This window comes from Sinocyclocheilus rhinocerous, unplaced genomic scaffold (genome assembly GCF_001515625.1).
Source record: "Sinocyclocheilus rhinocerous isolate Xijiao unplaced genomic scaffold, SAMN03320098_v1.1 scaffold287, whole genome shotgun sequence".
Classification (NCBI taxonomy): domain Eukaryota; kingdom Metazoa; phylum Chordata; class Actinopteri; order Cypriniformes; family Cyprinidae; genus Sinocyclocheilus; species Sinocyclocheilus rhinocerous.
In genome coordinates this window covers 625,739-645,409 of record NW_015633524.1, presented here as the reverse complement: position 1 = coordinate 645,409, position 19,671 = coordinate 625,739, and the positions used below count along the sequence as shown (strand labels likewise).

At 37.5% G+C, this 19,671-nt stretch overlaps 2 protein-coding genes across 5 annotated transcripts in view; one reads left to right on the top strand and one right to left on the bottom strand.

Annotated features, from left to right (window-relative positions):
• The window catches only part of LOC107744091 (integrin alpha-2-like), a 30,631-nt gene extending 21,454 nt beyond the window's left edge, over positions 1-9,177 (top strand). Inside the window, exons 14-29 of the mRNA XM_016557575.1 lie at positions 1,443-1,640; positions 1,724-1,854; positions 2,217-2,380; positions 2,475-2,734; positions 3,813-3,895; positions 4,356-4,497; positions 4,705-4,797; positions 4,874-4,950; positions 5,158-5,241; positions 6,780-6,882; positions 6,989-7,099; positions 7,206-7,316; positions 7,576-7,689; positions 7,767-7,856; positions 8,739-8,855; positions 8,941-9,177. Of these exons, the coding sequence (XP_016413061.1) occupies positions 1,443-1,640; positions 1,724-1,854; positions 2,217-2,380; positions 2,475-2,734; positions 3,813-3,895; positions 4,356-4,497; positions 4,705-4,797; positions 4,874-4,950; positions 5,158-5,241; positions 6,780-6,882; positions 6,989-7,099; positions 7,206-7,316; positions 7,576-7,689; positions 7,767-7,856; positions 8,739-8,855; positions 8,941-9,036 (1,974 nt within the window). The 3' untranslated portion in view covers positions 9,037-9,177. The remainder of the gene's footprint in view (positions 1-1,442; positions 1,641-1,723; positions 1,855-2,216; positions 2,381-2,474; positions 2,735-3,812; positions 3,896-4,355; positions 4,498-4,704; positions 4,798-4,873; positions 4,951-5,157; positions 5,242-6,779; positions 6,883-6,988; positions 7,100-7,205; positions 7,317-7,575; positions 7,690-7,766; positions 7,857-8,738; positions 8,856-8,940) is intronic.
• A 1,178-nt stretch (positions 9,178-10,355) lies between these two features.
• LOC107744090 (molybdopterin synthase catalytic subunit) lies at positions 10,356-15,187 on the bottom strand. Of its 4 annotated transcripts, XM_016557571.1 has the most exons (5): positions 13,542-13,626; positions 13,270-13,386; positions 13,015-13,168; positions 12,794-12,917; positions 10,356-11,887 (listed from the first exon to the last, which is right to left on the bottom strand). In XM_016557571.1, the coding sequence occupies exons 2-5, from the start codon at positions 13,382-13,384 to the stop codon at positions 11,834-11,836; spliced, it is 447 nt and encodes a 148-aa protein (XP_016413057.1). In that variant the 5' UTR covers positions 13,385-13,386; positions 13,542-13,626; the 3' UTR covers positions 10,356-11,833. The 4 variants fall into 4 exon arrangements, with proteins under 4 accessions (XP_016413057.1, XP_016413059.1, XP_016413058.1 ...); XM_016557573.1 differs by lacking the exons at positions 10,356-11,887; positions 12,794-12,917; positions 13,270-13,386 and adding exons at positions 14,640-14,764; positions 14,943-15,187 and having other exon boundaries at positions 13,093-13,168; positions 13,542-13,681; XM_016557572.1 differs by lacking the exons at positions 10,356-11,887; positions 12,794-12,917; positions 13,015-13,168 and adding exons at positions 14,640-14,764; positions 14,943-15,185 and having other exon boundaries at positions 13,307-13,386; positions 13,542-13,681.
• Between the last annotated feature and the right edge of the window lie 4,484 nt (positions 15,188-19,671).

Sequence of the window (19,671 nt, the reverse complement as noted above, 5' to 3'; positions counted from 1 at the left end):
ATTGCTTCAAAAACAGACATAGTAACTTCTTTTTGAAATTGCGGTTGAATCTGTCTGACCTCTGCATACCTTGAGGATGTGCCAATCGCCTTTCTGATATTATTGATCTTCTCAGAAAAGAAGGAAGCAACTCATTGCATTTGCTGTCGGAGAGCATTTCACTGGGAATCTGACTGGGGGGGGTTGTCAGTCTCTCAACTGTAGCAAAAGTCTTCCACCACATCCGCTCAGCTTTTCTGCATTGTCTTTTCATACACTGTACTGCTGTTGATTTTCTCCAAGGTGATTTTTGTCTGCCACCATTACCAGGAGGAGATATATATTTACTAAATACCTCCAAATTCAGTGTGGGGTATGGGGTTGGTACAATATTTTAATGTTTTTGACTTATGCTCACTAAGGCTGCAGTTATTTGATCAAAAATACAGTAAAAACAGTAATATTGTGAAATATTATTACAATTTAAAATAATTGTTTTCTATTGTAATATATTTTAAAATGTAATTTATTCCTGTGATGCAAAGCTGAATTTTCAGCATCATTACTCCAGTCTTCAGTGTCACATGACCCTTCAGAAATCATAATAATATGCTGATTTGCTGCCTACGAAACATTTGTTTTTAGATCCAATTTTCGTCATTAACAAACCATTAACTATGACTTTTGCCTCAATAAAGTCCTAATTTGTTGCTTATTAATATTTTGTAAGGTAGATGTTAAGTTTAGGTATTGAGTAGGATTAGGGATGTAGAATATGGTCATGCAGAATATGTGCCTTATAAGTACTAATAAACAGCTAATATGTTAATAATAGGCATGCAAATAAGCAACTATTAATAGTGAGAATTGGTTCCTATATTAAAGTGTTACCCATTTTTTATTATTATCCATGTTAAAAACTTAATGTTGTGCTACTTCATATTTTTTATATTTCATTATATTTTTTTTTCAGGATTCCTTGATAAATAGAAAGTTCAAAAGAACAGAATTGATTTTAAATAGAAATCTTTTGCAACATTAAAAATATCTTTACTGTCGCTTTTGAACAATTAAATGTGTCCCTGCTGAATAAAATTCAAAAGAAATGAATTTATTTCAAAAAACCTTACTGACCCCAGTCTTTTGAATGATAATTAGTATTGTCTTAAAGAATGATTGTAATAAATATTATAATATTATTTTGTATATCACAACAAAAAATGCCACGTAAGTGTCCATACGAATACTCAAAAAGTTTTAACTCAAGGTTTTTGAACTCAATTATTTTTAACTGGTTAATTTAAAATAAAATAAATAAAAGAGTATGTACTCTACGGTAAAGTTGTGCTTGCAATATATAACATGTTGATGCTAAATGCATTTAATAAACCGTTTAATGTCTGTATGTTAGTAGTACTAACATACTGTATCTGTTTTTATTTATTTATTTTATTTTTTAACAGGGTATCTTGAGTAACCAGGGTTTCTTGGAGGGTTCTCAAAAGAATGCTCGGTTTGGGACGGCCATAACTGCCGTCCCCGATCTAAACCTGGATGGCTTCAGCGACGTTGTGGTTGGCGCTCCGCTGGAAGGCAATGGCCAAGGTGCCATTTACATCTACTATGGAGACCGAAAAACCATCAGAAAGCAGAGCTCACAGGTAGAACCGAACTTCACTGAGTCCTAAACACACATTAAATATATCAGCAAGTGTCCAAATTCAGAATATTCTTACGCATTCAGAAAATTGTCGGAACGAAACTAGACCCAGCGTTGAAGTTCTTCGGCCGCTCTCTAGACGGCAGAGGAGATATGAACGGAGACTCCATCCCAGATGTGGCGGTGGGGGCTTTTGGGAAAGTGGTCCAACTCTGGTGAGAATTTAAACACATCAGCCTTCATTTCACCAATTGATTTTCATACTTTGTGGGGGTGTAAAACAGCTCGATTAGACCGTCCCATGTAACATAACTTCATTAACGGCCCACCTTCAACAATTGAGTTAAGTGCAGAACAGCTGCAGGGACGGCCTCAGTCATGGTGGGATATGTAGATGTGTTTGTGGCCAGGGAAATGATCGCTCCAGCTGTCCTCTGGAATCCCATTTTTCACCTCAGCAATCCTCTAAGCATCAGCTTTCTGTGGGACTCTTCTGTTTGTTCCAAAAGCCATAAATCACTTGAAGGGTTGTGTTTTAATTGATGCATTCTTGACCTCTCTCATCATATGGTTTTAGGAGTAGAGGAGTTGCAGTGGTCACGGCCAAGGTTTCCTTCACCCCTGACAAGATCAGTATCCTGAGTAAACCGTGCCGCTATAGCGGGAGGCAGGTGTCCTGCTTCAAGGCTAAAGTGTGTTTTAGTGCAACATTTAAACCAGCGAATCCACTTGGGCCAGTGGGTAAGGATACCGATTCTGGGCCGTATTTTTTTTAGGAGATGGACACATTTGGTTTGAGGAAGGGATGCATTTGAACTTTCTTTTATAAAAACAGATATCAAGTACAACTTGACCCTGGATGCCGACCTGCAGTCGTCCCGGGTCAGTCCTAGAGGTCACTTCAGCAACTTGGATCGAGTCATCCAGAAAGACATCAGCGTCTCTGCGCAGGACGTTTGTGAAGAGCATGACGTCTATGTGCAGGAGACCCCTGACCTCGTCAATTCGATTGCTTTGCGTGTGGATGTGGTCCTCAGCCATCCAGACGCCAACCCCGTTCTGGACGTCTTCAGTCCTACTGCGTGGGAATTTTTTGTGAGTGTTGCAAGAAGCAAATTTCTTTTAAGTGTTTTAAGTGCCTGTGGTTTACTGTGAAGGACATGTGTTAAGAAAAAAGACAATTAATCTAAACAATTACATCAGCTATGTCAGGAACTTTCAAACTACGATGGCCAAATATGATGATCCCCTTTATGAGCAACCCGCTTTCTAACATATAAAGACAGCTATATGTTTTCATTAATACAGACCCATTTATAGTATGCTATGTGAGGAAAAATAGTGTTATAATAATAAATACATTGTTTGCAAAATAAATATATATATATATATAAATATTATTAAAGTTTAAATAAATTATATATCTATATCTACACACACACACACATACTGTATATATATACAGTGGGTACGGAAAGTATTCAGACCCCCTTAAATTTTTCACTCTTTGTTATAAGCCATTTGCGGACAGCACCTGAGTTAAATATATGGGTGTCACAGCAAAGGGTCTGAATACTTAGAACCATGAGATATTTCAGATTTTTTTTTTTAATAAATCTGCAAAAATGTCAACAATTCTGTGTTTTTCTGTCAATATGGGGTGCTGTGTGTACATTAATGAGGAAAAAAAATTAACTTAAATGATTTTAGCAAATGGCTGCAATATAACAAAGAGTGAAAAATTTAAGGGGGTCTGAATACTTTCCGTACCCACTGTATATATAATTTTATTTTATATTTTATTTTCATAATGCTTATTTTTAATGCATATTTTGATTATGTTAATGATATCCCATTAATTGTATATAAAATAAACTATTTAAGTTCAAGTTAAATAGAAATATTCAAATAAAAAAAGATATAACACAAATTCATTCAGTACATACATCCCAAGGACAGATGAACAATGTTCTAGAAAATATGTATTTTTAACAAAACTATAGATATGTATCTAATATTTCTTACTATTAAAATACTTTTTTAGTCTCTCAAATTTTCCATGGACTGCCCTGGACACCAGTTTAAAAACCCTGACTTAAAATTGGAGAATGCAGAATAATGTCCAGAAACTGTTCCTAAATCCTCATTGTGGGTTTGGTTTGGTTTGGTCCAGATCCCGTTCTCAAAGGACTGTGGCGAAGATGACGTTTGCTTCAGTGACTTGGTACTGACTGCGCAGAGTGAGGAGACACTTGGGTAAGATTTCCTCAAGCATATGACTGAAGGTCATTGCACACTGAGTCCGAAATTCTCATCCGAAATTTTCGCACGTTAAAAAATAAGTACAACCTTACGTTGTGTCAATCACATTTACACACCGCCTCCGAAACTTTCCTCCGTCATAAAAAAATTTGGATCAGGTTCGATTTTCTGCGTTTTCGCATTCCGTAGCAAGCATTGAAAGGTTGACGAATATGAACAAACCAAAAAAAAGGCATGTGAAAACTCACGAGAACTCGGTGTGCAAGGACCTTAAAACAGGACAAAATAATAATGAACTATCTCTTATTAGGAAATGTGAAATTTGATGTGCATTTGGTCTCTAACTAGCACCCTATTTCATTTGCAAAACATTTTGGCAACGCATCCGTTTATCCAATCTCTTGTGTAAAAATACATGTATAATTGGTATATAAGTGTTTTTTATTATTTCAAGCAAAACTTCACTGGTGGTCAGCCAGAACAAGAGAAGACTCCCCTTCACTGTGACCGTGATGAACAGGAAGGAGAATGCGTACAATGCACGAGTGTCGGCCAGCTACTCCAGTAACCTGTTCTACGCTTCTGTTACACCACAGGCAATGCAAACTATTCATCACTTACATTGCACTTAAAATCAGCAGTACAAAACTGGGCAGGAGGCTATGGCTCGCCAAACTCTAGCATATACAATATTCTAACCCAAATTTAAGTGCAATATAAAATGCATATTTTGCTTACATGGCACACACACATTCTTGTGTTGAAAAACAGCTATGTTTTGCTTATTCAATCTGATATTGCAGACTGAGGGAGCAGAGGTGAAGTGCACTCTGATGAAAGAATCAGACACACTCATCTGCCAAGTGAGTTATCCAGCGCTGAGGACGGACCAATCGGTGAGGCAGATATCTGTGAGCATTAATGTTCATATCTGACTGATGTGATTGTAATGGTTTTGTATGTTTTCCACAGGTTACATTTGTGGTCAACTTTGACTTTAACTTGAATCAGCTTCAAAAAGATGCCAATGTTGTCTTTGAGGCTTTAAGGTAAACTGTTTTACCCAATTACATATTTTTTAACAATGACTTTTATCGTTTCATTTTATCGCTGTGCATGTGCTAAAAGCTATTTAGAGAATTGCAAAAAATCTGACAGTCCTTCAAGAATGAAAATATTATTAAGCAGCAGGTGCCAGTGATTCACAGGTTTAGTCACGTGTTAATCACTGTTTCATTGGTTCATTTGCACTGCAGTGACAGCACAGAGGAAACTCCCGCTGATAATACGATCTCTGTCTCCATTCCTGTCCAATACAACTCTGAGATCATCCTCAGCAGGTCAGACATGAAACACCTCTCCCCAATATTTCTGTATGATTGGTCTGTTACTGCATTCTGACATCTATTTGTTCTGCTAAAAAGACTAATACTTTTGTTGTTGTTATTGTTGTTCAGCAAGGATGCATTACATTGATCAAAAGTGACAGTAAAGACAGTTGTAATGTTTGAATAAATATCTATTTTAAATAAATGCTGTTTTTGAACTTTCTATTTATCAAAGAATCCTGAAAAAAATTGAGCAAATATATTAAGCAGCACAAATGTTTTCAACATTGATAATAACAAGAAATAATAAGAAATCAGGGGAAAAGTTTCTTGAGTAGCGAATCAGCATATTAGATTGATTTATGAAGGTTCATGTGATCTGGAGTAATGATGCAGAAAATTCAGCTTTGCCTCAGAGGAATAAATTAAATGGTATCATAAATTCACGTAGAAAACAGTTATTTAAAATGGTAATATTTCCCAATATTGCTGTTTTTACTGTATTTTGATCAAATAAATGCAGCCTTGGTGAGCATAAGAGATTTCTTTCAAAAACTATAAAAATATATATAAACAAAAATATATCACTGACCTCACAATTATTTGGGTTATTAATTGTTAGAAAATGTGGGAAGTATGGGAACATTGCTTGCAAAAACTTGTAAAAAAATATCCTAAGTAACTTTAAAACTAATATGAACATTATATCCGAAATTGTTTATTATACATCACTTTCAAAACCACTTTTTAAAATATATGTGCGTGTCTGAGTAGTTGTAGCATTTCTGCTTAGTGTTGGAGGTAACATAACAAGTAATGTGAGTTACGTAATCAGATTACTTTTTTCAAGTAACTAGAAAAGGAATGCATTACTTTAAATTTACAAGAAAATATCTGAGTTACTTTTTCAAATAAATAATAAGAGACTTCTTTCAAAAACTATAAAAATATATATAAACAAAAATATATCACTGACCTCACAATTATTTGGGTTATTAATTGTTAGAAAATGTGGGAAGTATGGGAACATTGCTTGCAAAAACTTGTAAAAAAATATCCTAAGTAACTTTAAAACTAATATGAACATTATATCCGAAATTGTTTATTATACATCACTTTCAAAACCACTTTTTAAAATATATGTGCGTGTCTGAGTAGTTGTAGCATTTCTGCTTAGTGTTGGAGGTAACATAACAAGTAACGTGAGTTACTTAATCAAATTACTTTTTTCAAGTAACTAGAAAAGGAATGCATTACTTTAAATTTACAAGAAAATATCTGAGCTACTTTTTCAAATAAATAATGCACGTTACTTTACTTTTGCATTACTTTCTGTCACCTGAGCTGGGCAAAAACAATGTAATACATTACTTTACATAAAAAGTAGCTAAGTAACACAATTAGTTACATTTTTATGGAGGTTCTTTTAGTAACTGTCCCCAACAGTGTTTCTACTTGATATCCAATTATTATACAAAACCTTTTAACCCATCAGAATGTTCGACTAAAAGTCCTCTCTTAATGTCTTTGTTTTATTTTAATTTCTTCAGAGAATCAAACATCGATGTTTACTTGCTTGAAAAAGAGAACAGTTTCACAACCACAGTGAGGAATTTCAAGGACATCGGCCCAGATTTGAACTTTAATTTAAAGGTGAGTTCATGTAAGGGATGAATCCTTCGGGCTGTTCTCTACCACCATCTGTTGGTTTGCTTTGAAAATGAAGTTGATGGTGATGCGAGTGTATTTATTTCTCCAGGTTTCTACAGGAACGGTCCCAGTCAGCCTGGTTTACCTCACTGTCTCGCTGCCCAACAGCACCAAAGCAGGAAATCCTCTCCTCTACACGACCAGCATTAAAACCTCACCTGTGAGGATCCATAACCTCACATTTACACACACAATCCATCATAAACATGAGCGAACGCATTGTCTGTGAATGTGGAAATGATTTGACATGATATTTCCCACAACAGGCTGAAAAAATCCATTGTACAGATAGTCAACTGATCGACCCGTTTAAGATCAGCGAGAAACCTTATACGGTCCGATTCAAAGAGGAGAGTTTTAGAGGAACAGATGAACTGGTCAGTGCTTGTGGATCTTCATCTAAAAAAATCTTGAAATCCAAGACTGCCAAAAACATTGGCTTTTGTTATTGATCGTGACACACAAAGGAAGTACTAATGAATTAAGTATGAAACCCAGTAATAATTATTTATGTAATAATGTTTTTAATTTGATCTAGATGGAGTTGATTTGCATGATGACTAATCCTGTCTCAGATTACAAATAACAGGATGTCTTCATTTCCATCCGTACTGATCATCTGTTCACCATCCACAGAACTGCAAAACGGCCACATGCCGCTCACTGCAATGCGTCCTGAAGGGCCTACAGGAGAAGAGTGATTATTATGTGAATGTAACAACAAACATATGGAATGGTACCTTTGCAATGGTAAATAAACCCATTTCAGTGCTTTTCTTGTATCGGTCTGGGCTAATATTGGGGTTAACAGTGTTTGTTTATTACAGGCTGATTTCCTGTACACCGTGCTCTCTGTGAGAGCTGATATAGAGACGTCTCAACCGGAGCTGCTGTTCATCAAACAGAAACGCCTGCAGGTACAGTCAAATCAAGCCGGATCAATCATTTGGAAAAAATTTTTTTTGCCTCAAATATGTGACATCCTATACAAAAAAAAAAATATATATATATATATGCATCTGTGTGTGTTAAAATGTTGCAAAATGTATTTATGTAAATATATTTTTTTCCAATATATTTTTGGGGAGGAAAAAAAATATATATATTAATAATATAAAATTTAATTTTTTCCCTATTTCATATATTTCAATCCAAGAAAATGCATGTTATTATTAAAGAAAATATTTGATGTCTAACACATGAACATAACACATTTGAATAGAAATCAGCAAGGAACATATATAATATTCCAATATATATATATATATATATATATATATATACTGTATACATAAAATTTAATATAATTAAATCATTATAAATCTAGTTTTGATCTCTAATAGGCTATTCCATCTACATTTGCATTTAGCCTAACTGTTTAGCCTTTACTGTAAGATTGGAAATGTATTTTCTTGTCCTGAAATACTTTTTGAAATATATTTTGGTATGTGAAATTTAAAGGGGTCATATGATGCTTTTTTAAAGATCATTATTTTGTGTATTTGGTGTAACAGAATATGTTGACATGCTTTAATGTTAAAAAACATTATTGTAGGTCCTCTATGTACATTATTGTTACATGCCAAAGAGAAAGGAAAACTTGAAATCGCATCATATGACCCCTTTAAAACTACATATATTTTCAATTTCAAAAATATATTTCATTGAGTTCCACTGTTAACAGCATATATTTTGCATACATTTAAAATATCTTTTGGCCAGAAAATAAAAATTGCTGTATGGGATCAGCAGTCATTACCCAATGTAGGCTAAATTTACAATTCAACTCTTGATTGCAGGTTGAAGTCAAAGTGAGCAAACCTGGAGCTAAAGGGGACGTTCCAGTGGGTGCCATTATAGGAAGTGTTATCGGGGGTCTGCTGTTATTGGCTCTTGCCGTCGCATTGCTTTGGAAGGTACTTTGTTTTGCCGTTTCAATGTTTATTTGGTCTACATCTTGTCATTGTCTTCTTTAAAAATCCATGTATTTTTTGCGTTCAGCTTGGATTCTTCAAGAGGAAGTATCAGTCGATGATGAACGCGGAGGAGAATGGAGCGGAAAATCAGGAACTGCAGGAAAACAGCGAGACACCCTAAGAATTCTGCTGAGACTCATTTGGCAATAAGGGCTAGAAAGAGCAAACTGGGTTTTTAAAAATGGATTTGATTTCAGCGCGGCAAGTCAAATATTGGCATTCAAAACCCATTCATCTTTCGTATGTCTTTTCCTCTGCTTGACTTGAATGCTGGTGTATCTTTTTGGCAGTCTTACCACTTCCTTTCATTTTCTGAGTAGTTAGTATTTAGCTAGATCTTTTTGTGTATTGTGACTTATGCCCAAAGTATACTTCTCTTTGTGTGTAGCTTTTCAAAGTATCCTCCATTTGATAGTGTGTAGGAACACAGGCGCTGGATACATGCGCACTAGAAAGAGTCACCCTTGTCCAGTGTCTGCGCTATTTCTCTTCAGAAGTTATTTGTGATGAGAGTCTTTGTACTCATTTAAACTAAAGTTGCAGGTCTCCATCCACCACAGAAGCACTTGTCAATGCGGGCGTCTGTTGTTGTTGCCGTCTTTATTAGTTTATTGTTCTAGTTCGGTCTCCTCCATGGCCTGGGACTGTGTTGCCACCTTGTGGACAAACTAATTAGTGCAAAAAAATTCAAAGTGCATGTGTGAGCTGAGCGTACATTGTACTAGGGCTATTCAATGTGGCTAAAGGGATACAGCTCCGACCAGAAACTAACAATGAAATGTAATTTTCTTCCTATTTGTGTTTTTTATTAACGTCTACACCTACCCCAACCCTAAACCTACCCCTTTACAATAATGCAAAAATAGTAATTATTGTTGTACAGTGTGACAAAAATTATGCTATATTGATGTGTGCATGCCCAGTAGCCGCAGCTGTATACCTTCTAGCCTTAACCCTGTTCGATTGCGGGTTTTTCCAGTCGACTCCCCATCGACTCGCTGTTACTTACAGGGTCAGCAATAAGAAGAGACAAGGTCTTTGCACACCGAGTCCAAAATTCTCACCCGAAATTTTCGCACATTAAAAAAAAAAAATATGACCTCACGTTGTGTCAATCATGTTTACACACTGCCGAAACTTTCGTCCATCATAAAAAAATTAGGACCAGGTTCGTTTTTCTGCGTTTTCACATCCGTAGCAAGCATTTTAATAGGAAAGGATGACGAATATGAAAAAAACAGAAAATCGCATACGAAAATTTCGAACTCGGTGTGCAAGGACCTTTACAATATAGCAGTCTTTATATTAATTCACATTAAATTCTTTTTCTTTTTTTGGTGACACAAAAACTTTAAACATTAAAATAACACACTTTAACCATGGCTAATAATTCCAATTTAGAGATGACAGTACTTTGAAATTATGAGTATCACCATTTCCTAGTTGTTGCCAATACATACAACAGCCATGTCAGAGTTAAATGAATGAGAGAGAACATATTCTTCGAATTAATATAATGGCCGGGTGAGGGCATTGTGACAGTTGTTTCTGTGTCAACCCAGTGCAGTCAGTGTCCGATTTCCTGGCTTTATTTGGTTCACTCCTTGCAGATATAGTGCACTCAACTGGCGAGTACTATATAGGGACTAGTGAATGAGTGAGGAATTACAGACACAGCAATGGCGTCGACAACGAGTCGATTCCTGTGCTAGAGTTGACCCCAAGACTATGGCTATTCAGAGTCAAGGAATCAGCTTTAGGCGTCGACTCCCCATAACTACATTGCACAAATGGTTAAGAAAAATTGGGCTGAATGTGCATACAGGGTCACGCACCATACCAAATATTTTAGATGTATGCATACCCTAACATACTAGGCCTAAAGAGATAATTGGTGGCATATATGTAAATGGACCTTTGAGTCATTGACTAACTTAATTGAACAAATTTGATCATTTATTTTATATACTGGAGTACTAAAATTCCCCAAAATTCTAAAGCATACCAGGCATATGTTCCAAATTATACAGTATCAGTGAAAAGAAGCCTTCACAAAATTGTAGTGAGACCATTTCAGCAATACCAAATTGCAAACTCAAAAATGTTTTATGCCCAAAGCAGCAATACACTGGTAAAGCAGGTTTTTTGTGAATTCTACCGCTGCCACTGTTGTCCATACTATGTAAACATGAGCAAATAACTCCAGTAGTAAGCAGTGCCACTGTATGCAACACATCAGGGAAATGGATTAACACTGCATGAGAAAATAAATGATTGAGACTACTTGCACAAATGAATCAAGTTAGTAATAAGAAACACTTTAAAAACTTAACATTAAATCTTACATTAACAAATTATGTAATAATGCAAGATGTTCATTTTTAAAGTGTTGTCTGCATTGTTTCTTATTACTAACTTGCCATTTATAAACATAAAATACAGCTTAATGTTATCCGCAAATGTATAATGACATTTCAAACTATTTGACTGCATTAACAAATGATCTAAGCATTATATGATGTAGTCAAATCTTCTGAAATGTCAAACATATTTGCATGTATATGAAAGTGTTGTCAGTAAATTGCTACATGAATTCAGGGTTTAACTTCTACTGATGCTGTTATGTGGCGTTTTTAGGAAATCTTTGAGGCCCGACTTATCGAAGGCAACATAAACGACAACGATTTCCCTTAATATTTACATAATGTTTTTGCACTGGTACTTTTTTTAAGACTTTCTATTCAAGAGAAGAGTAGAATATGCTCTTTTGATTAAAATCTTTGTTTCATCAGGTGTTACAGGAAAACTTTGAGCTTTGTATTTTTTCAATAAAAACCTCTTGATGCTTCATGAGATTTACTGTAGCTCATTTGCTAGTTAATGGTTCAACTTGGTTTGGGATCTTTCCCAGTATCCGGCTACAAACACTCCTTGTTCTCTTTCCAGCACGGCTCCCCAGACTCATATATTTCCTGAAAAGTACAAAATAATTACAAACATGTTCCAAACAATTGTGCAATGTAATATATGAAGAGAAATGGTTACACTTTGATGGCAATAATTACAAGTTACAAGTTATTATAAAAAACGGAAGGGTTCCACAAACAGGGTAGACTCTAGTGTCTTATAACTTTATTATGTTTACTTAAAAACTTAAAAGATAGTAATTATACTTAAAAGTATAAGAGGCACAAATAACTTTTTTTTGTTTTGCTGTCAGAACTATTTGGTTGCATACAATTACCTAGCATAAAAATAGCTGGTTTTAAATGAGAAATGTCTGTTTTTTTTTGTCTGTCTCAGATTTTGATCTTATCAAATATCCATTAATTACAACCACAAGTCATGATTTTGACAATATGCAGAATTTATTTTTAAATCATTGTATTAAAAACAGTTATTTAACTAATTCTAATGATTAAATGTTTACCTTTCTTAGAGTAACATTTCATGTTCACTTATGATGGGAAGACAAACAAAACTCATCCATTTTATCATTATTTACACTACTTGACCATTCAACCCTGTTACCAAGTTTGTCAGGAAAAGTGATTAATTAAATATTGCCCATAATTTATTGCAAATGTAAGTTTAACAAAAGTTACTTGTTAATAACTTGCTGTTATATTAAAATGTATTCTCTGTAAAGTTGTATCATCCATGTCTTTTTAGTGTTAATATTTAATGCTTATTACTAGTCAGTAATAGTATCATACAAATCGATTTTAAAATGTGCCACATTATGGTTCTGTAAAAAAAAAAAAAAAAGCTAATTTAATATTTAATCTGACCTCCTGAGGTTGACAACTTTTTAAAGCACCCCCTTTTCAAAGGTCTTTTTTTTGTACCTTATTCATGTTCTATATGGTTATACAGACCTTTTTCCAGATTGGCACAGTAGCTTTGAGTGTGTTGATGCAGTACTTCACCGCCTCCAGGGAATCACTTCTGTGCGGTGACGAGATCCCTATAATAACACTTGCTTCTGTTACAGGAACCACACTGTGGACACGGTGGGAAAACGCAGAAAATGCCCTTTAGATATATAATGATGTTAAAGTGATTAACTTCTATTATCTGAACAAGCTTTGAGACTCACCCAAGTCTATGCTGAATGTTAATGTGTCTGACGCTGGGCCACTTTGTCCGGATCTCACGGCAGATCTTCCTGAGCTCTGACTCTGCCATTGGACTGTATGCTTCATATTCAAGCCAGATCACTTTGTTCCCCTCAAAATTATCTCTGGTAGTTCCTGAAAGAGGAGATCACATATAAAACTAATAGGTAGCTGTAAGAAAGCCAACTCTAAACAGAAGCAATGATCCATTGAAATACAGCGTAACAAAGACTGACCAATAAACAGCGATACAGCACCACAGGAGGGACACGTAACAGACTGAGAAACACTATCAGCAGAAAGCTTGTCAGTAGTGAGTGTAATTAGATCCTGACCCCCATCTGCAGCCATACCTGTACAAAAAAAAAACTAATATATAAAATAGGTTTCTATATAATATAAAGTATACTATGAAACACTTACGTTGTTATGTGTTTATAATGTTTTATTATACATAAAAAATAAAATACAGTAACAAAGATAGACAGGTGTTGGATTTGATGCCCACCTTGATAATTTCTTTAGCCTCCACTAAGGGGCGGTATAACGGCCACCTCGTCCCCGTCTCTGAGGGTCAAGGGCTGCTCTCCCAGAGGCACATACTCCTGACGCACGGCCAGAACCACCTGATCCCGTAACACAGAGAGTCTGCCGAACAGGACACACATCTTCCGAATGAAACATGACTATATATAACGAATAGAAATTAAAATAAAAATTAACAGATGCTCTAGTCCAAAAACACCCAAGCCAGAGCCCAGGGGCCAAAGACCTTTGATTTGACCCGTGAATCCTGGTTTAAGCATTTATGGATCATTCCATATCACAAGAGGAAGGAGAACAAAAAATGTGGTAAAACCCACTAAAGCATATCTTCATTTCTATTACTATTTTATCTTTTTTTTGTTGTTGCAATCTTTGCATTTAAATGTTAACAACAATATGTATGAATATGATTTTTAAAAATATAAAATATTCAAAAAAATGTTATTTAAATATGTTTAATTATTTATTTATTACATTTTAATAGAATATACTTTTGGCCCATGGCCCTCAATCAAGCTTGATTTTTCGTCGTTTGTATTAAAAATGTTTGGACACCTCTGCTCTTGTACATTGGAAAATAACACAAAGTAGTAATTTGTAGATAATTCGTTTTTCTTAACATTATTTACATGCTTTAGAGTGTGCATAGAGCGATACATTTCACATAAAAAGACTTCAAATCTGGGCAAAGTATGAATGAAATATTTACACTGCAAATATAATGTCCAGTGTTTACATTTAATATATATATTTTGTAATGAAAATGAAAGTTAGTTTATAAACATGCCATAAACATTCTCTCAACTTCATAAAAATATATCAAAAATATGTATTAATAATAAGTATTACTACTATAATTAGTATTTTTACGTCAAAATATGTAAAATGTTTATTACATGTAAAAAAAAAAAATACTTTATCACAATTATTGTTATTGCTGTTAAGTTTTATGAAGTCTCACGACGCATAAACGAAGTCTCTGATTGGTGGACTGAGTGGCAACATCTCCTTTGTTTGATTGGGCGCTTTTTTTATTAATGTATTAAAAATAATAATTCACCTTGGATGTCTGGTCTCCAAATGCTGCCACAGCTGTAGAGAGGATATGTTTGACGGAACCGTGATGTTTTCTGCTTTAAGTCCCGTTAATTCGGCACTTTTTGCAAAGTACAGAACCAACACCTGCTTAACGAGTAGAGATTTATTAGAACAACATGGTCAGAGAAAACTTCCCAAAACACTCAAGTTCACTGAATGTCACGAATGATTAACGTTACGTAAATATGATTCGTTTTGTATTTTCGCTTTGCAGGAGGTTGATAAGAAAATGTAATTGTATAAACGATTTGAAAAGCAGACTTACCTCGGTATTCATGTATGTATATTGGCTGGACACAAGTAAACTTCAACCCTTCGCCGCGTGCGTCGGTTTGTCTTCCTGAGAGCCCAAATCCAATTGGTTTCGCTTCAGGTCAGCTGACTCGTGACAGGAAAACAGACATATGACGCTGTTTATTCCGGAACTCAATGTCCTTGTGAATGTTTAAAATTACATCTTATAAATTCGCATTTCTTCTCATCTATTAAGTCTTTGAGCTTTTATCGTTGAAATAGCGACGTTTAAACGTTCCTAGAATTAGCTCTGCATTTCATTCCACCCTTCACCAGCAGATGTCTCCAAATTCACATAACATACTGAGCCATTCACCAACCTCACATAGTTAGGTCCCTAAATATAATATATGTTTACTGTCTTTTAAGGTTACTATATTTAGACTCATGTAAAGCCTTATGCGCATATAACCATTAAAGCTATCAGTATACAGGATTTTTTTTTTAAACAATAGATCAAACGCTCGTTTCGCCATTATTAAACAGCCGATGGCTGTTTTTGTTCAGTAAGACAATTCTGTGTGGCATTCGATCAATCCAGTGACATCTGCAACCACAGACCACAGCTGTGCAACGTATGTCCCCGTTTCACAGTCATTGTTATTAACAACGTGTGGTAGGAGACACTTGCAGAGTCGTGCATTTCTCCCAATTTTCCAACAGAGGGACAGCAGGGCAACACGTCCAACCCTGACATATCTGGCAAGCCGATTTAACATTTACTTCTTAAAGCTAGTATCAGTTTTATGTTAACAGTAGGTTTACTACTTTGTTTTTACCTACTAATAGACAAAATAATCTAATAGTGAGTGCAATATGTATATGTAAAGAAATGTTACTACTGACAGATAGTTAATAGATACCAGTAAGCGCAACTAAAAAAATAAGTTATGTAAAGTATTACATAATAAATTGTTACTAGTAAAACTAAAATAAACTTAAGTCAGGGTAGCACCATATTAAAAAATCTAAGGAAAGAAGTACAGTGTGTTCAATTGACTGCAATGTTTAACAACATACCCATTGTTCAGCTGATTAAATGTCTTTCAATAGACAAGTACACCATAAAACAGTTTGAAAACTGTGAGAATTACATGATCTAGGACCTTTATACAGTGTGTGCCATTGTTAGGACAGTATGTTTATCCTTCACAGCCTCATTTTCATCCATGTTGAATTCAATATGCTAAACCAATTAAGGTCCATAACTGGTATACATACATAGTACCATAGATATGTATAGCTAGATTCCACATTTGACCCCTCTAGACATGTCGACGCGTCTGCCTTCTTGGAACAGTCAACGTGTCATCAATCACAGTAAAAATCAATGAGTTTTCCAAGATGCCACAACACTGCACAGTCTCTGGTTGGAAAAAAACACCAAGATTTAAATTCTTAAAGAAATGGGACAACCTTTCACTGGTGAGAATGTGTTGGTTTGTGTTTTTATATATGTATACCTCAATATTACAGGTTTTTAAACTATGGTAACCTTTTAATGTTGTGTTAGCTAATGCCTTTGTCTTTTTGTATTGTGTTAGTTTAGCAGAAAATTAGTCTATTGTAGATATAGATGTTTATACATGCATATACCTACAGTTGCAGATGCACAGTCAATTTGCTCTTGAGTGTTCAAGGACTAACTTTGACCGCTCCAATCAGGGTTGCCAGGTCTGCATAAGAAAACCAGCAACAGCTCAAAACTAACCCAATCATGTTGCAATCATGTTCGCTCCAAAATCATATTCCCACAGACTAAAAAACATCAGCAACAACAGCATAAACGTAGCCTAATTCCATGAGAAAATCGCAGACTTGGCAACACTGGCTCCAATATGGTGGACAGCTTACATATAGCGGCCAATAGAAACTGCCACTAATGAGGCATCTGTGTATATATATCTATTGCATAGTACTCAAATCCATACTTCGAATTCAGTTACAAAAATGTTTTGCTAGAAGTAATGGAATAGTTACTTATCAGTATTGAAATAGTGACTAGTAGCAAATAAAGTACTAGTGTCTGATAAGTATTTGCATCACTGAACACCTCATCTAAACTGCAAGTGCGAACATGATAAATGCTCCGGTTACTCACGTAACCTCGGTTCCCTGAGATAAGGGAACGAGCGTTGCGTCGTCGTTTGATGACTGCTTGGGGAAACTCCTGTTTACTCTATTACTGAAGCCTGATTGGTTAACGTTTGTGTGGCTGCACAAACCAATGGCGCTCGAGCCTGCCAGAAGGGGCGGAGCCGACCGCTATATAAGTTGGCTCGGAGCGCCATCTCATCAGAATCATATGACTGAAGCAACAGCCATCGATTCGCGTGCAGCTATAGCATGGCCAGTTATGCAACGCTTGTTCCCTTATCTCAGGGAACCGAGGTTACATGAGTAACCGGAGTGTTCCTTATCGAAAGGTAACTCCCGTTGCGTCGTCGTTTGACGACTGCTTGGGGAACGTATCCAGTAGCGCCGTGCTATAAGCAGATGCAGAACTTAGCCTGCTCCGTGAGCTCAGCCCAGGAACACTCAGCGAGGGCTCCATAAGCATGAGCCACAAAGAGACCCGAGAACATTCTGAGATCTACTTGAGATAACTCTCCCCACCCGGTGGGGGTAAAGTAAGCATTAGGCGGATAAGACCCGTGCCTGCAGGGCAGGGACGTCCAAATTGTAGAATCTAATAAAGGTAGACGGCAACGACCAGCCGGTGGCCGCACAAATCTCCCAAAAAGAGATTCTACTGCACCAGGCCCAAGAGGAGGCCATTCCTCTGGTGGAATGGGCCCTCGCACCCAAAGGGCATTGCAAGCCATCTGAGGCATAAGCCAGAGCTATTGCATCTACTATCCAATGAGATAGTCTCTGCTTTGTGACAGGCAGCCCTTTAGGGCGACCTCCAATACACACAAAAAGCTGCCCTGATTGTCTGAAAGACTCTGGAAATGACCTGGGCTCTAAACGGAGTTGAGAGCACCTTCTGTACATAACTGCTGCGTGGTTGAAGAACGGCCCAAACTCAAGACAGGAAGCACTGACAGACAGGGTTTGCAAGTCCCCTACTCGCTTGACTGACACCAGGGCCAAAAGCAGAGCGATTTTGAGTGTCATGACCCTTAAGCCGGCTGTTTGAAGCGGCTCAAAGGGGGAGCTCTGGAGAGCTCTCAGGACTATAGACAAGTCCCATACTGGCACCGTCCTAGGGCGAGGAGGGTTTAACCAGCGAGTGCCTCTAAGAAACTTAACAACCAAGCCGTTCCTGCCAGTTGTCCGGCCAGCCTCAAGAGAATGATCCGCCACGATGGCAGTAACATAGACTTTGAGCGTGGAAGGGGTGCACCCCTTATCCAGCAGCTCCTGCAAAAAGGTTAGCACGTGGGACACATCACATGATACCGGATCCTGGTTCCGTGCTGAACACCAGTCACTGAAGACTGACCACTTGAGGGCATAGAGGCGCCTTGTAGACGGAGCTCTAGCCTCTAAAATGGTATTAGTGACTCTGGGAGTTGGCTAGACTCCCGTCGAGTGGCCAGACATGAAGGCTCCACAGTTCCGGCTGGGGATGCCAAATCTTGCCCTGCACCTGCGAGAGAAGGTCTCTCCTCAGTGGTATTGACCACGGCACTGCAGATAGCAGCTGGATCATCTCTGGAAACCAGACTTGGTACCTCCAGAGAGGGGCCACGAGGAGGAGAGAGCACTTTATGTCCCTGACTCACCTGATAACCTGGGGTAGCAGGGCGATCGGAGGGAAGGCATACAGATGGGTGTAGGGCCAATCGTGGGCCAGAGCATCCCGCTGTCTTGAAAAATAGGTTGGGCAGTGATAGTTGTCTTCAGAGACGAAGAGGTCGACCTCTTGCCCTGCCGAAAACTGACCAGATCATCTGAACCATCTGGGGATGTAGCCTCCACTCCCCTAGAGCTACATATCTGCTTCCTGGTTTAGTCTGCCCGGCACATGAACCGCTTGTAGTGAGAGGAGTTTTCTCTGTGCCCAAAGTAGGAGACGTCGAGTCATCCTGAGAAGGGGACGTGACCTGAGGCCGCCTTGGCGGTTGATATAGGCTACCACAGTCGTGTTGTCCGAGTGGACCAGGACGTGGTCTTTAAGGCTGGCAGGAAGGTTTTCAGGGCCAGCAAACAGCCATCATTTAGAGGCAGTTGATATATAGGCGTTGCTCGTGGGTCGACCAGGAGCTGTACGTCGGATTGCCCTCGTACAGAGCGCCCCAGCCCGAGCTGGAGGCACCCATCGTGACCACGTTCCTTCTGGAGGTCATTCCCAACTGCACGCCTGACAGAAACAGGCAGGAAGTTGTCCAAGGGGCCACAGCTTTGACACAGCGATGGGTTACCCTGACATAAATGCGGCCCAGGCGCTAGACGTGGGACAGGATGTGGGCTTTTAGCCAATATTGAAGGGGCCGGATGCCCTGAGGGGACGTGCAGACCCTGGCTTGAATGACGGCGTCACTCGCTGAATATTCAGGGAGCATTCCGGTGTAATCCAAGCTCGAATTTTCACAGAGTCTATAACTGTTCCCAGAAAGGTGGTTGAGCAACAACAACCTGTGAGCGAAAAGTTCCCGTTCTGATTCGGCCAGTCGTCGAGGTAGTTCAAAAAGCGGATTCCCATCAGTCTCAGAGGGGAAAGAGCCATGTCTACGCACTTCGTAAAAGTGCAA